Below are 18,003 nucleotides of genomic sequence, written 5' to 3'. Positions count from 1 at the left end.
TCAGGAAAGCCTTTAAATATCTTGACTCCAACACAAAGACTAAAGAGTAGTTTGGAAATATAGTTACTATACTTATAGTAATGTCTGACAAAAGTGTTCATTGTGTTACTGTGTTAGTGTTAGTGTTAGTGTGTGTGTGTGTGTGTGTGTGTGTGTGTGTGTGTGTGTGTGTGTGTGTGAGTGTGTGTGTGTGTGTGTGTGTGTGAACATCTGGTGTGTGTGTGTGTGTGTGCACATGTAAATATGGACAGTAATGTACAACACAAATAAACAAAGTCTGAACAGTTTCAAGCATCTGAGTGTGTTTACACTGGTTTTCATTATGCTCTCTCTCTCTCTCTCTTTCTCTCTCTCTCTCTCTCCTTGTGTCACACATCTGTTCGGTTCATTATATTTATTGTTTCAAGTTGACAAAAAAAAGACAAAAGACTTAAATATGGAAAATATTACTGAGGTTTGACTTCACGGGTTCGATTCCCGTCTTGTTTCATCTTGTGACTAATCACTTTGAATAGAAGTGCAACACGCTGTGTGTTCCTACCATGAGGGCGTGTCTGTTGGCCGACAGCAGTCCCGACCCGTACCCGCTGGTCAAGGCGCCCATGGCTCCGTTGTGCGTGTGCGCCGCCCCGATGAGGTTGTGCATTTCCCCGTGGCCGCCGCCGGGCATTCCCGTGGACGGCCCGACGGCGTGGCTCCGCAGGACGTGGATCGCATCGTCCAGACGCTCCAGACGGTCCTCGATACGACTTTGCTGTGAAGTGGACACAGAAGTTGTAACAGTATCCCGACTAGGGTTTCTAAATTTCCGGAAACTTTCTGGAATCTTTCCATGGGAAGTTTAGCTTGGGAATTTTGGGAATTTTGAAAAAAAAATAAAAAATACGCAAATTAAACGCTGAGCAATAAAAGCATCATTCAAAACTCTATTTTAAAGATTCTTCCATCACATGCACAGATAACTCCCAGCATCCTTCACTCTACAGCAGGGCTATTGAGGCCTGCTGTAGAGTGAAGGACTAGTCAGGTAAGTTTCAATGATATTACTGGGAAAATATATTAGCATGCTGATTGAGGATTGTTCATCTGTTCATCTAGACTATTTCCATTCATTTATCCATCTATTGTAAAATATGTTTACAGACGATTCCAATTGTTTGGCTAACTATTTATATCTCTGGCATTGCATTAGTGTTTTTTTACAAACTTTTTTCTCATCTTATTCTACAGAACAATGCCACGTGCACTCTCTCATGTGTGGAGACATTTCACCTCATCCAATGTAGAAGGAAAGGCTGTGTACATTTGCAAATACTGTGCAAAGACCTATGTTAAGAATGACACAACGATGCAGAAGCATATAGTCAAGTGCCCAAAGTTTCCTCAGGACTCAAATCAGCCTATGACACAACAAAATGTTTATATTTATGTCTGTATATGACAAGGTAAATACAGTTAGTATAAATTACCCACAACATTTCCAGTTTATTCCCGTTAATTCCCGTATATTCCCGTTAATTCCCACTTTGAATATTCCCGGAATTTTGCAACTTTAATCCCGACCAAACACTATATGTTACAGATGTTTATAACACAATGTGTGTGTCTGTGTGTGTGTTGTGTGCGTACCAGAGAGTGTAGCGGAGCCTCGTAGTTTGGCGATGACGCTCCCTGTCCACCGTTCCTCGACCACTGGGCTGAACTGGCAGCTAGGAGAGAGGAGACAAGGAGACATCATCAGGTGAGGACACTGAGAGATGTTTACTTTAGTTCATATTAACCATAGATATATATATATATAAAGACTAGATGTCTGGTCTTCGTTACCGGCCAACGGAGCCGGACGTCACCACATGGCGGCCATCTTGCTACGGGGCAGCTCGCTCACCCATAACATTGTGTTGGTAGTGGTAAATAACCATAACTTGCTGAATTTTCTACCGATTTTGAAACGGTCTGGTTTGTTATAAACGTCAGAGATGTAGTTATGACACTGCATACATTTTTTTTTTTTTTAGAAAATAACATAATTATTCATTAGTATGCAGTGTCATATCTACATCTCTGACGTTTATAACAAACCAAACCGTTTAAAAATCGGTTGAAAATTGAGCAAGTTATGGTTATTTACCACTACCAACACAATGTTATGGGTGAGCGAGATGCCCCGTAGCAAGATGGCCGCCATGTGGTGACGCCCGGCTTCGTCGAACGAGACATCTAGTCTTTATATATATATCTATGATATTAAGATCCTGTGTCCCTCCCAGTGCATGCTGGGAAACGCTCCAGCGTCCTGTGGTCTGAGAGCGGATTAGAGCCCGAAACCTGTTCCTTTATTTGTCGGGAATGAAAAACAGAAAGCACTCGACGTCCGGCACCAAACAAAACGGAGGCGGAGTCTCTCATCTTATCCACTCACGGCGCCCGGACATAAAAGACTCGGGGACGAGGAAGAAAAGAGAAAAACAAACCGATTCATATCTCATTGCTGAAATGCAAATATGGGGCTTTTGTTTTTGAGAAGGTACAAGTGGTTGATTAGCATGAGCTCTCCGCTGAATAAACAAGCTTTGTGCGTCTGCCTTTGTGTGCGACGCCACTCTGAAGGGTTTTTATCTGCAGCAATAGGTCTCATTAGCTGGTGGACGGACAGGGAGACATTCACATTCAGATGAGGCAACACAACACAACAATGTGCAGGTTTCAGACGAGGACACAAACCGAAACATCGTTTAAGCTTTGATGGAAAAACACATTGATGATCAGTGAAGGTCCAGTTGCATCAGATGAGAAGTCGTGTTCACGTTGGTGACACATTCGTCTCTAGAGGCTCGTTGATGTAACTACAAGCAAGTCAGCTAAACTTCTTTCCTGTTTTCAGATTTGTACGACATGTCGATCAAAGAATGAAGATACAGTTGATTTTAACTACGTCATATATGTAGAAATAAACGGTACGCTTACGCAAGATGCAATACACACAGGACCAGTAGGGGCAGTGTAGAGGCAGAACGTGACTTTCAGTGGCGCCATGTTTTTTTATTTATAGAATACAAATATAGAAGTTCTTTATAGTCTTGAGTTCTGTGGTGTGCCCTCTAGTGGATGCTCTGAGAACACGCACAGGATACAGCAAGAACGTGAACATTTATGCTCACAACGCATCTGAACATCTACGTAAATTAGAGTTGATACCTGATCGGGTTCCGACGTAAATATTGAAATTACGTCACATCGGCTATTCACGTGATATTTTACATTGTACGTTTTTTAATTAAGGAAAACATTTGGCGAAGTTTGTCGGGTTTGGTTCAGCTTCCTCCCTCTCTCCTCTCTATATCCTCTCTACTCTCTTCCTCCCTTTTTCCTCTCTTCCTCCCTCTGTCCTCTCTTTCTCCCTCTCTCCTCTCTTCCTCCCTCTGTCCTCTCTTTCTCCCTCTCTCCTCTCTTTCACCCTCTCTCCTCTCTTCCTCCATCTCTCCTCTCTTCCTCCCTCTCCTCTCTCCCTCCCTCTCTCCTCTCGATCCTCTCTTCCTCCCTCTCTCCTCTCTCTATCCTCATCCCTCTCTTCCTCCCGCTCTTCTTCCCTCTCTCCTCTCTTCCTCTCTCTATCCTCATCCCTCTCTTCCTCCCGCTCTTCTTCCCTCTCTCCTCTCTTCCTCTCTCTCTATCCTCATCCCTCTCTTCCTCCCGCTCTTCTTCCCTCTCTCCTCTCTTCCTCCCTCTCCCCTCTCTCCTCTCTTCCTCCCTCTCCCCTCTCTCCTCTCTTCCTCCCTCTCTCCTCTCTTCCTCCCTCTCTCCTCTCTTCCTCCCTCTCTCCTCTCTTCCTCCCTTTCTCCTCTGTCCTCTCTTCCTCCCTGGCTCCTCTCTTCCCTCTTTCTCTCTTCCTCCCTCTCTTTTCTGTCCTCTCTTCCTCTCTCCTCTCTTCCTCTCTCTATCCTCATCCCTCCCTCTCTCCTCTCTTCCTCCCTCTCTCCCCTGTCCTCTCTTCCTCCCTCTCTTCTCTCTTCCTCCCTCTCTCCTCTCCTATCTTCCTCCCTCTCTCCTCTCTTCTTCCCTCTCTTCCTCTCTTCTTCCCTCTCTCCTCTCCTCTCTTCCTCCCTCTCTCCTCTCTTCCTCCCTCTCTTCCTCTCTTCCTCCCTCTCTCCTCTCTTCTTCCCTCTCTCCTCTCTTCCTCTCTTCCTCCCTCTCTTCCTCCCTGCCCTCTCCACTGATCTCTCCCCTTGTTTCTCTGATCTCATCTCATTAGCTCGTGTTTCTCTTTTTCATTGTCTTCCCATTTTGTCTCGCCGTCTTTTCTCTCCCTCTCCTTTATCCATATTACATGCTCATTTCCATATGCTAATTAATGAATAATCACCTGGGTACATTCATGTGCAAATACAAATATGTGTATTAAACGACAGGGTAAATTATTCTACGTCCAACATTGTAAAACACCCTCGCAGAATTAGCCTTGGATATCAATTTGCATGTAGTTTGCTTTAATAGGCTTCAGTTCTAATTTGTAAAAAGTGGAGTAACTCTGACACAATGATAAACACCAATTATGGTTTCGCAGGCGATATCCCAGGCAGCCATAACGACGAGGGGGGGGAGGAGGAGGAGGAGAGGGGGGGGGGGGTTGTGTGTTCGCGGAGCCGCTGGGGTTGTGAACAATTTGTCGAAGTGGTTCTCGTAATTAAAGCGATCCCTCACGAGGCGTGGCGGAGAAATATCAAACGCTGAGTGGCACGGAGAATTAGAAACCAATTCTATTATTAGGAAAAGTCAATTTTTCACTTTAAGGAATTTAAAATAAAAAAAAATGAGCAGAGGAGGAGTAACAGGTAGAGGAGGAGGAGGAGGAGGAGGAGGAGGAGGAGGAGGAGGAGGAGGAGGAGGAGGAGGAGGAGGAGGAGGAGGAGGAGGAGGAGGAGGAGGAGGAGGAGGAATTATTTATCTAGTTTTATTATTTTTCTTTGAAGACCAACTGACTGAAGATGGACAAAACTTTTCTTGAATCATAAAATTTGATGTATAATCTTAAGTTAAATGTGCAATAATAATCACATTTTTTTTTAGCTTATTTTTCCTGTAGCTGTACATTAGTCATCTGGGGAATTTAAACCAGTTTGAATCTTTAAAAACAACTTAGAGTCGAGTCTCGAGTCTTTTAAAAGTCTCAGAACCAGTCGAGTCCTCAGTGCTTCTCGCTCCTGTGAATGTCAGTTGTGTTGGTTTTGTGTGGCTGTAGCTGTTGTGTGTGTGGTTATGACACGTGTGTGTGTGTGTGTGCTCACCTGTGAGGGAGGGGGGCGAGCCCACCGGGGTGGAGGGGTTGGACGAGAAGCTGTTGTTCGTGTGGTCGGGAGAATAAATCTAGAAAAAACAAAAGAGAAGTCAGTGACACGTAAATCTAGAAAACAACCGACACATAGAGTTAGAGAAACAAGATAAACCATCTGAACACTTGGTTACAGTGAATATTAATACGGACGATGTGCGTCCACTTCCTCTCAACGGATTCTACAAAATATTCAATATAATTCTGAAATAATTTGTCATCATTCAAGGACAAAACAGGTTTGTAGAGTCAGTGTGTGTGTGTCTGTGTGTGTGTGTGTGAGTGTGTGTTGCACTTACTGATGCGAGTGCTTTCCCTAAGGCATCTCCTGTCTGAGAGCTGCTGGCTGCTCCGCTCTGTGCTCGGTTAGCTGTGACACACACAGACACACACACAGACACACACAGACACACACAGACACACACAGACACACACAGACACACACACACACACACACACACACACACACACACACACACACACACACAAAGAGAGATATATACTTGTAAATAAATTGTTCACTCAGATAAAACACGTTGAGAAACATTGAAAATTACAAATATGGTTTGGAGGCGTATGAAGCGGAAGCGAATGCATCTCACTCTGTCGATGTCGTGACGGAAATCAGAAACAGTTCTTTAGAAACTATTCTATTAAAGTCTTAAGAGACTGACAGCATCAGTGTGTGTGTGGGGGTGTGTGTGTGTCTGTCTGTGTGTGTGTGTGTGTGTGCAAATACTTCAATACAACTAAATCTGTTTCACACACTTGAAGAGCACTGAGACCAGAGAGGAAGGAAGTGACCTCACAGGACCAGATGAGCGCCCACACACACACACACACACACACACACACACACACACACAAACACACACACACACACACAGACACACACGCTGAGAGAGAGACTGTGATATCCTCCCTCCCTCATCCCTCCTGATAGCAGATCCCAGATGGAAAGTTTACGCTCGCACACACAAGTTAGACGCACACACAAACACCCACACACACCGACACACACAAAGACACACACACACACACAAAGACACACACACACACATAACAGATCCTTTTATGGAAAATGAACCCATTACATCGATTGGCAGGACTGGACTTCTTTAAGCAGTTAGAGAGAGAGAGAGAGAGAGAGAGAGAGAGAGAGAGAGAGAGAGAGAGAGGCAGGAAGCAGCATATGTTTCGGGGTTAAAGCCTCATGTCTCACTCACGCCACACCACTGGCCTAGTAAAGCATCCAAGGGATTACTGCTACACACACACACACACACACACACAGACACACACACACGCACTTCAGATCCCGACTTGATGCATAATTTAGAACATATGCAGGAGAAAATCTTTTTCATAAATGAGAGCTTAGGGGGGGGGGGGGGGGGGTCACTGAGGAGATGAAACAGATTTTTCCTGTTTTTTTTTCTGTCTGTGTCTCTTCAGAGAAAAAAATCAATCTATTTTTTTAATATTCTCTGAAATGTCCAGATACCTCTGCACCGCACTTCCTGTTTCCTGTGTCCTTATTCCACATGACGCACTCGTTACACGCCCCCCCCTTCCTCAGGAACACCTGCAGTAACTGAACGAGCCAATCACGTGGCAGCAAAGGTGTCTTTCATAAAATAGGAGCTTCAGGTAATATTCACATCAAACTTTACGACTAAATCTGCTGAAACGTGACAGTCGTCCTCATAGAAGCTGGTTTTATATCTGTGATGAGGAAGGTCAGAGGTCAGCAACAGGTTTTATCCTTTTTAAATGTATTATCTTGTTTTGAATCTCTTCTTATCTCTAACTCTTTGTAGTTTTTATATATGTTCTGTGATCTTCAAATTGCTTTTTAACCGTTTTCTATTGTTTTTACTTCAGTTTTCTTGTAACTCTGTTTTAAAATGTGCATTTTCCCAGTGTGATCACAGAACATAAAAACAGGTTGAAAACAGGTGTATTTCATAAAATAGGAGCTTTAGGTAATATTCACATCAAACTTTACGACTAAATCTACTTAGACGTGACAGTCGTCCTCATAGAAGCTGGTTTTAGATCTGTGATGAGGAAGGTCAGAGGTCAGCAACAGGTTTTATCCTTTTTAAATGTATTATCTTGTTTTTAATCTCTTCTTATCTCTGATACTTTGTAGTTTTTATATATGTCCTTGCTTTTTAACCGTTTTCTATTGTTTTTACCTCAGTAAAGCCTGAGTCCAGAACATGTGGACATGCTGACATTCTTACATTACAACCACAGACTGTAAATATAGATTACAACACACATGTCTAACTGACGTTTGAGTCGGATTTGGAGCTGGACACCACTGTTTCTTACACTTTAAACATGTTGCACTTTGTTTAATATGCAGACCTAACTTTTTTATTTTGATAAGGGGTTAAAACTTTGATATCTTTTTGAGTTGCACTGATGACTCAACTTATAAGCCCTCTTTAGATTTATTTTTATCACGTTGGAGTTGCTAGTTTAAACCTACAGTTTTAAACCTACAGTTTTGTACTTTAATATTTGAGCCTTTGTTTACATTTTGTTTTGTGCTGCATTATACGATGACATGCAGTTTGTTGAAAATTAACTGAAATGAAATCGTCAATTCGATTTTTTTGGAGGAAAATTAATCGTTTAGATTAACTGACTAATCGATAAAATAGTCGACCGATTAATCGATAGAAAAATAGTTGTTAGTGGCAGCTCTAGTGATCACAGAACATAAAAACAGGTTGAAAACAGGTGTATTTGAGCCTTTTTATCATCTGTATTTAATCATCCAGACTTTGCGTCGTGAACAAAGTTTCTTACAAACTCAGAAAGTCTCTTCACAACAAGTTCTGCTCTTTGTCGTGTCCTGTGTTCGTCTCTCTATCGGCTGCACTTCCTGTTTGGTCGATTCCGTCCCTGAACTCTCAGAGGACGACACAGACGGACAGAAGCTTCCTCTGCTCTCACTGAGCATCTTCTCTTTCTGGTATCTGGACCTTCTCATGTGTTTTCCTTCTGAGACGCTGATCAGCTTTAGAATCCAGTGTAACTGACATGAGCTCCGACCACAGATGCTTCTCTGTGGCTTGTTTGGTGCAGAATCGGATTCGTAAACACACAGAATCTGTGTTTGAGTGTTCATGTGCACACACACACGTCTGTCATATGTTTATATTTAAACAACAGCGTCATGTTTTTTATTAGGTTCGTCTTGTGTTTACACTCATATGCTCCGGCTCATGTGTGTGTCTGTGTGTGTGTGTGTGTGTGTGTGTGATCTCTGTGTGGAATGTTGGAGATGTCTTCCCATGAAAACAAACTTTAAATCTGTTTCTTATTGCTGTTCTATTTGCTCTACGGGACTCGAAGCAAGGGGTCCATATGGCACGCTGTGTGTTTGTGTGTGTCTGCGTGTGTGTGTGTGCGTCAGGGATGTCCAGGTTGAGCCAAAATGGAGGACAAGTGTTTCTCTCAGTTCTCTGACTGGCTGCTTTCTCCTCTGACACTGAACTGGTTTCCATCATGTGGGTCTAATTCCAGCAGGAACATTCATAACTGGTTTTGTGACAGGAAGTAAAAAACATGCTGGAGCTGACGTTGTCTTTCAATCGATGAGTTTGACTCAATCACACGTGGAATCTGAAGGATGAGTCGAAACATGAGTCTTAAAGAGACAGGAGCTCCAACCAGGTGTTTGAGACAGAGGCTGAAGAGAGGAGCTGCAGCAACAGGCTGAGGAAAGTGTTTTCTGAACATTAGAGCTTTCAAACATTTGCATGAAAACCTTTTAAAAGTGAATTCATATCTGCATCACTTGTTGAAACCGAACTGAAGCTTCTTGCAGCGTCTTGATCTCAGGGTCGTTTCAGTGATCATGTGACATCCCTGTGGTTCTCTCCTGTCCAATCAGATTACAGGAGAGGCGGGTTGCTTCCAGTTCAGTCTGTCTGAACGTCATTAAACTTGGAATGTCACAAATGAAAGAGATGTTTTTCCTCCTTCGCTTAATTAATGACATCGGCTCTAACGTGATTAGCTCCTCCCCCCTGCTGATTGACAGCAGATGACTTCTCTCCGTCGCCAAACGCCAACCATCACGCTCAGCAGCGAGCAGAGCACAAACACACGCTGGAGTCTTACCCATGATGCTTTCTGTGCCGTTGGTGGAGGCGGTGCAGGAGGCGGTGCTGTAGTGATTGCCCCCGCCCCCGCCGCCGCTCCCTCCCCCCCGGTGGAAGCTGGACATGGGAGGAAGGCTGGAGCTGAGGTCTGCAGACGAGTGCGAGGGGTAACTCTGCAGACAGGGGGCGACAAACAGGAAGCATCGCGTAAGGAGGGAGGAAACATAAAAAGGCAGCAAGGATACATGTGAATCTTTGAGTGATTACACAGAACTCGTATTAGTTTTAACATTTAACGACCCGGGACAGATTTACAGTCAGAACAGAAACCACAACGCAGCCGAGTCCCGATCTGTGGAAACACACATCTACACAACCCTTAGTTCCTACTGTATCACTGACCGCTGGTGGATTCAACAGATGTGTGTTGCTTATTAAGTGATGAGTTCACCAGGTTTGTGGCCACAACGTTTAAATTCAATAAGCTTTAATAACCAATTACCATAAATCCACTTACATGGGCTTTAATTATCAGACTGGTTTCCCGTCACTGGTCTGAAAAACCACATCTACATTTCCCTGAGTAATCGTTTTGTCAGTTCAGGTTAATAAAAACTTTTTGTGTTGAACTTATTACTTTTTGACACATTTATCGTCAATATTGGAATATTGTGACCTGGTGGTGTGTTAATCCTTATTCTTATGAAGTCCCTGTACAGTGTTTTATTGACAGCTCTGCTCACCAGTCTGTCATGAGGGTGGATCCCGCAGTAGGAGGAGCTCTGGGAGGGGCCGTGGGCGGAGTTCCCCGCCCCCAGCATGCTGCCGTGGTAACCTTGCTGGCCCATGCTGCTGCTGCTGCTGCTCCATGGATCTCCACTGTGACCGTCTGAAGGAAACACAGACACGTGTGAGACGGGTTCAGGTTCATTTACGACTGGAGTGCATGTGATGGAGTGCACGTGGTGGAGTGCACGTGATGGAGGAGTGCATGTGAGTACCTGGCATGAAGAAGGGGCTGGGGAAGCCGGCGCTGGGGGGTTTGGAGGAGGGGTAGCCCGGTGAGTCCCGGTTGTAGTCGGCCGTGCTGGCAGACGGTGCGTACACCTGCAACACAACACAAACACACACGTCAGTCACAGGGTTTTCACAATAAAATACTCACACACACAAACAGACCAGTTTCCTCTGAGGCTGAATCACAGAGAATAAATCACTTCCTGAACCATCACTCGTCTTTGAATCAGAATTTCAAAGACAATATAAATGTTGACCCCCCAAAAAACTAAGAGTTTTGACTTATTTATAAGACTTAATTAATTATTCTATTACTTTTATAACTACAAAACTAGGCATTTAAATCTATAAACTTATAGAATTTTAGATTTTTTTATATACATATTAATACAAATATCTAAAAAGATATATTTATATACATACGAAATTATTTTGTAAATCGGAACTATTTAAAACTTTTGTTCAAAAGAAAGATCAAAGTCACAAACATTATGTTTAATTTTGAAAAATGTAAATGTATTGAAGTTTGTCAGTGAGCTGTCAAACTACATACAGAAGTAACCATGGTAACCACATCGGTTACACCTACAGGCCCCTCCCCCTTCCTGCCCTCACTATACAACATGTGGAACAACTCGTCTCCTCTCACTCGGACTCGTCTGGTGACGTGCGAGCGACTCGTCTTCATCACGAAACAGACGAAGAGTAAAACGTGAGGCGGGGGGGCAGCGGCCTGTCATCAGAGCAGGTGACGCTCCTCCTCTGGAACAAAGGGAACACAATGCCTGTGTTTGGTCATGCCTCTGGCTGGGGGGTCCCCGCAGCATGCCTCAGAGAGTGTGTGTCTGTGTGTGTGTCTGTGTGTGTCTGTGTGTGTCTGTGTGTGTGTGTTTGCGTGTCTGTGTGTGTGCATAGCGTGCGAACACTCAGCCATGACGCTAGCTCGCACTGCATGACGCAAACCGTGGAACAGCTGTTGAAAGCGCTCTTCTCTCGCCCCTATCTCCCCCACTAATTCACATGAAACGATCCCCCCCCACCTCACACACACACACACACACACACACACACACACACACACACACACACACACACACACACAGACACACACTCCACAGCTACACCTAATCTACCTCCGTCCCCATAAAAAAAGACACGTCTTGATGTTGTAACTTCGGAGCATTTGCATACGGACGGATTCCAGATGTGGAGCAAACATCTGATGATGAAGCGCAGACAGAAGAAATGAAAGAGAGAGAGAGAGAGAGAGAGAGACGACTTGAGGGCATTAAAAAAAAAAAAAATCATCTCACTTCCCACCCCCCCTCGGAGAAATTATTAAAACCAGAAAACAGCCTAAAACTCTTTCTGTCAAACACAAAACCTCAAAGTTTTCCCCTCAGATCCCTAAAAGCCTTTTGGTTTGATGAAGCTTTAACTTATGAAGGGGAGGGGCAGGGGTGGGGGGGTGTGGGGGGGGGGGTGGACGGATTTCCAGCTGTGTTATTGTCCGACGCTTTTTTAAAGTTAAAGATATCCAGGACCCAACGAGACAGAGGAGGAACCAGGCCTCGGAGAAACTCCTGCAAATATCCAAGTGAGCAGGTGTGAGGATCCGAGTCATAAGCTGATAACACTGCCCCCCTCCCCCCCTCTCCACCCCCTCCCTTCAGTGAGCGCCCCCCCGGAGGCCGAGCGAGACCCTCTGATGAGGAGGAGAGGAAACCAGGGATCAGCTGAACTGGGAAAAGTCTCATGAGCTGCAGGTGAGAACCACAACTCTCCTCTCCCGTGGTTTTACATGATCTTCACTTTGAAACTCGGGGAAATTTCAGCAAATTTGAACAAGAAATGGTTAAAAAAACAATAAATCTAAAAAACATTCTTAATACTGACCTGCCCCTGCAATTTACAGCATTATTTTTGGGAAATGTTGATTTTCAAACAAGGCGCCCAGATAAATATATGATTGGCATACTAATAACCGCCTGTAAAAATAAGGGCTCACATGGCGCTGGCTGCTTCCTGAGCCCACGATAGAGGAGTGGATAGATAAAGTAAATAACAGTTATGTCATGGAAAGGATTACTTTCTCCCTTCGTCTTCAAAAAACTGTGTTCATCCAATAATGGAGCAAATGGGTGAGATATGTAAAACCCCTAAGGCCAGACTTTGTGGAAGTATTGAATGAATGACCCTGTAATGTTGCGTTGCTTCACGTTGTTGATTTTTTATTCGGCTTGTTGTTATTCTTTTTTTTTTTTTTTTTTTCTCTACTGATCTGTGATTATTGTCTACATGTACGCACTGTACCTCTCCCAAAATGTACAAAGTTACCCAATTTTGAAAAAGGTTGACAGCAGAAGAAAGAAAATTGCCCTTGGGCTGATGTAAGCAACAGTCAAAAAAAATAAAGAATACAAAAAAACAACAAAAAAAAAGTCAATATTGAGGTAAATTAAAGGCCAATGTGACTGAGAGTTACGACACAGGTTGGGTTCTTCAATCCGCTGCTGAAGACTTGGATCTCTCTCCATGTGTTCAACACGTTTCCTGGCCGAGTCGTGAGTGTGTAAGTGAAGCTGAAGTTTGTGTTTCCAGAACGACGTCTGGTGTCGACTCGGTTTACTTCCTGAAAACCACCGGTGGTGGAAAAAAAGTGCCCACACAGCCATAAACGCCACAACAATCAGGACGTCTGAGGAGCAAGGGATGCTGGGAACTGTGGGAATGAGCGTCTGAGGTCAGGAAACACACACAGACACACACAGACACATGTACACACACACACACCAACACACACAACAACGTGCAATTAAACAAATGCTAATACGCAATCATACGTTTAATCTAAAAAATTGTGAAAGGTCTCTACGTTCTCACTGTGCACCTTGCTCTCTCTCTCTCTTGAACACACACACACACAGACTCACACACACACACACACACACACACAGACTCACACACGCGTCTGTAGATGTCATTAGTCGTACTAAAATTCCCTCAAACTTCCTCCTCCTCCTCTACTTCCCCTCTGAGAACTGACTTAGTGCTCTGATCATAAAACCACATTTATTGACCCAAAGCCTGTACAAGAAAACACACACGTATACACACAGAGACACACAGTCACACACAAACACACACACGTGCAGAGGTGCAGAAAAACACACATACTTGTGTGAAAATATTCAGATTTATGTCTCATGTCGTGCCGGCAGATTTTCCCATTCGATGTTAGACTGGTGACGAAAGACGCTGATTTGTGAGTGTGTGTGTGTGTCTAAGTGTGTGTGTGAGAATGTGTGTCTAAGTGTGTGTGTCTAAGTGTGTGTGTGTGTGTTTCAGACGGACAGAAACAGGTGCAGAGTGTGTTCAAGACTGAAGAATGTAGAGAGACACAATAACAAACTCACTTCCTGCAGACTGTAAAACACACACACACACACACACACACAGACACACACACACACACACACACAGTACCAGTGTTCCCACAGTTACAAGCCGACCTTGAGCTAATCAGAGAAACCTTGTGTTGTCGTTTCTCTCGGACTCTGAATCCACAAACCAGAGAACAATAATCTGAACCTCAGTAAAAACCAGTTCACGTCCAATCGAAAACCTGCATGAAGATTTATTACACAACTTGTTTCACTTCTGGATTTAATCTCTTTGGGTCAAACACTCGCTGTGTGTGAAAATTATCGTTTCACCATAAACACACAACCAGTCCAACAAGGTGTGGGAAATGATTTGTGTGCATTTACCAGTAACACACATCTTAACCAGCTCTTGATGAACTGGATCCTGTCAAACTGGTTCTCGTTATGATCCACTTGTGGCAAATCATAATTGAAACAGTGCAATTAGAGCTACAACGAACTGGGAACCCCAATGCGATGTGATGGTGCCGAAAACGAAAAATCACAAATTTCATCAAAGCTTTGCCGTGCGTCACCACGGCAACAACTCAAGAAAATAAAGATGCTTTCAACTGAAAACAGATTTTTCTGATTTCACAGACAAACACGATTAATAAGGAACGTTTTGATCAGGCCGCTCGCTTCCACTCTACTAGGTCTACGCTTGACATCACCGTTGCTATGGTTACACCTGCTGTCCACACTAAAGTTTTTCAAGCTCCTGCAACGAATAACTTCAGAACCACAGCCGGTTCCGGTTTAGATCGTTCTGGTTTTGAATATTGACGCAGCCTTAAGTTGCTTTTGATCCAACAACGTTTGCGCTCTAACTCAATAACAAATGAAATGACAAACGAATCATTGCAGGAGGAACGAAAGAGAAGAATGGAATGTGGGAAGATGTCCAGTGAACACGACACTGAGAGGAACTCGATTTCCTCCTCAGAGTTCCGGTTCTAACCGGTCTACCGTGTGGGGGGGGGGGGTTTGTGAGACAGAAAAATGTAAAAAAACAATAAATAGAACGAAAAGTGCTACAAGTTGGAAGGAGATAAAACGACAGTGGACGGAAACGAAGGGGAGAAAATGGAGAGAGAGAGAGCAGATGAAGGAAGAAAAGACGAAGAGGGAAACTTCTTGGCTTTGTTCAGTGTTTGATGCTTCCCCCCCCCCCCCCCCAAGATATTGTTTCCAAATGTGTGGAGCATCTGTTCGACTTCTACGTCTCCTCCGGACCGAGGACAGGAAGGACGGATGTGAGGAAGAGAAGAAGGAGTTCTTTCTGTTCTTCCTCCTCCTCTTCCTCAGTAGCTATGACGACACACGGATTAGAAGCTAATCTCGACCTGATGGCGATGCTACGTGTGCTATAACAGCTCTTCCTCAAGATTCAAAATGAGACATTTCTTTCTATACCACATTATTGAGGTCGTACGGGAGAAGAGAAGAAGAGTCGCTGGGATCCAGCCTCTGGGGACCATGAATCTCTGAACCCGATTTTATAGCATCCTTCTAACAGTTGTTGGAATCTGAAAGTGGTGGAAGTCGTCTTCCTTGGAATCAAGGGGTCGAATCCAAAAACAAAAAACTGTATGTTTATATCTTTTCCAGAGGCAGATCTTACTATTTACCAAGTTCATTTAATACAAACTGGTTATTAATTGGTAATAAACGTTACTCATGGTTGCAGCAGCACATGGGGACTCACTGGAAGCAGACGGATATCACTGAGAAGGTTAAGTTCATGATTCACTTCCAGGTCAAATGCAATGAAAGGTCCTGCTCTTCATTCTCTCCACTTGGAAACAAACCAGAGGAGGAAAAACATTTAAATTTAAAAAACCAAGGACGAGATTCATGATGACGTCTCTGGAAGATTTGTCTTCTACAACACACGTCTTCAGAAAAGGGAGCGAAAGACAAATCAGCATTTTGCTCAATGAGAGAAAAATGTTCCTGCCTCATTTCTCTCTCTAACACACACATACGCACATACACACTCACACACACACACACACACACACACACAGTTTACCACGCTTCATCCAAAGCAGATGTGCTGGAATGTGAACACTCAAAGGAGCAGTCACGAAACCTCTTGACAGACTCACACTCACAAACGCACACATACACACACACACACAGTCGGCTGCACCTGTGCCTGTCCAATTTTTCCCCTCTTTGTTTCTCTCTCTCTCCCTCTCTCTCCCTCTCTCTCCCTCTCTCTCCCTCTCTCTCTCTCCGTCCTCTCTCCTTTCTAACTGGCTGGTTTCCCTTTCATCGTCTTTATTCACCTTCACACAGAAACGCTGCCGGAGCCGAGAGTCGATGTAAACAATTCATGATGAACTGAAGTCGTCCATCACGTCAAACGTGAGGATTTGTTGCTCACAGCGAGACACAGAAATCATCGCTAGCATCCATCGGTCCGTCCCATAGACTCTAAATAAAGACGTACGACATGACGCCAAGTGAAGCCAGTTCATCTGAATCTCCCCCTAGTGGCTAGTTGCAGTACAGTTAATTAACGCTGCCTAAAATACGTAATAGGCACAAAATGGCGGTGTTGGTATCTGGAATATTTGGCTCCGTTTTTTTATAGTTTGCGGAGGTGGAGACATGTCGTTAATCTTTATTTACAAACTATGGTAACAAGCCATGGTTACGTTTTACTGATGGGCGACCTCTAGTGGCAAAAGTACCGCTGGTTCACACCGTGGACTGTGGATGAAGATGGACGACACAAAAGTGAAGCCAAATTGTCCTGATCGCCCCCTAGTGGCTGGCTGTCCAAGCGTTCCTGATTGTGACAACTTTGGTTTTAATTAGTTACGAAGGACATCATCGGCGTAAGATGGCAGCGCCCATAACAGTAGCATTTTGGCTTAATTTGGGAGGAAGTGGAGACACGTCGTCCATCTTTATTCACAGTCTCTGGTCCGTCCACTGGATTTGGCTCCTCCCCTTTCGATTCATGGCGCCGGGCTGCGAGCGCCGATCCAGAGGCCGGCGCGGGAAAGTGAATCAAACGTGCCGCAGACGGATCAAACATACTTTTTGGGGGGGTTCTGTTTTTTAGATGTATTTTTATAGCGGAGATCTGAGTCGCGGCCCCCGAATCCTCAGAAGGTTAATTACGCTCCTGATTCAAAACACATGGGGGGGGGAACTGTGTGCGTGCGTGTGTGTGTGTGAAAGCGGAAGGAAATCCCACCCACCACCTCCGAGCCCTTTATTCTACCAACCTGCAATTGCACTAATGTGAAGCAGATGTACACACACACACACACACACAGACACACACACAGACACGCACACATGCAGAGTTTGGAGCATGGTTGCCTAATTGACTCCATATGATGCGGTACGGAGAGAGAGATTAGGAAAGAGGGAGGGAGAGAAAGAGTGAATGGAGGGAGGGAAGCAACAGAAGCAGAGAGAGAGAGAAAATGAGAGAGAGAGAAAACACAAAGATTAATTAAGATGATTAAATTAAAGTAAAAAGTGAAAGAAAACAAATGAGACGAGAAGAATCCGAGAGTTTCAGATTTTCACTAGTAAACTTCAAAACTTTTTAAAATCATGAAATATAAAAAAATTGGAGAAAATTAATTAAAATCAGTGATGATAGAAAGAGAGAGAGCGACACACACAGACACACACCAACACACACACACACACACACACACACCTGCAAAACCACTTGTGTGTAATTGAAAACATGCGGAGCCTTCACACACTCACAGTGAGTTTCATGGACCGAAACACATTCTTCAAGTCACTTGTAACTGAACACACACACTCGCAGAGACACACACCACACGCACGAACACACAAACACACACACACTCACACACATGCACACACGCACACTCACACACACTCCCTGTGGAGCTCAGGCTTCCTGTGGCTTGATTAGAGCCCCCTATGTGAAGACAAGTGGACTCAGCGTGTGTGTGTGTGTGTGTGTGTGTGTGTGTCTGTGTGTGTGTGTGTGTGCGTCTTAGCGTGGTGCACCTGTGACTGAAGGGGGGTCGAGTTACTCAGACAGAAACCACTGGGGGGCGGACAAAGAGAGAGAGAGTGTGTGTGTGTGTGGGGGGGGATC

General features: G+C 44.3%; 1 protein-coding gene across 1 annotated transcript in view; it reads right to left on the bottom strand.

Annotated features, from left to right (window-relative positions):
• The window catches only part of LOC132998688 (transcription factor 4-like), a 161,534-nt gene that overhangs the window by 15,653 nt on the left and 127,878 nt on the right, over positions 1 to 18,003 (bottom strand). The window contains exons 10-16 of the mRNA XM_061068421.1: positions 10,455 to 10,560; positions 10,197 to 10,342; positions 9,473 to 9,626; positions 5,629 to 5,699; positions 5,286 to 5,364; positions 1,630 to 1,709; positions 529 to 754 (exon numbers count right to left, since the gene is read on the bottom strand). Of these exons, the coding sequence (XP_060924404.1) occupies positions 529 to 754; positions 1,630 to 1,709; positions 5,286 to 5,364; positions 5,629 to 5,699; positions 9,473 to 9,626; positions 10,197 to 10,342; positions 10,455 to 10,560 (862 nt within the window). The remainder of the gene's footprint in view (positions 1 to 528; positions 755 to 1,629; positions 1,710 to 5,285; positions 5,365 to 5,628; positions 5,700 to 9,472; positions 9,627 to 10,196; positions 10,343 to 10,454; positions 10,561 to 18,003) is intronic.

Source organism: Limanda limanda, chromosome 1 (genome assembly GCF_963576545.1).
Source record: "Limanda limanda chromosome 1, fLimLim1.1, whole genome shotgun sequence".
Taxonomy (NCBI): domain Eukaryota; kingdom Metazoa; phylum Chordata; class Actinopteri; order Pleuronectiformes; family Pleuronectidae; genus Limanda; species Limanda limanda.
Note: the sequence above shows the minus strand (reverse complement) of the source record. Positions and strands in the feature narration are given on the sequence as shown.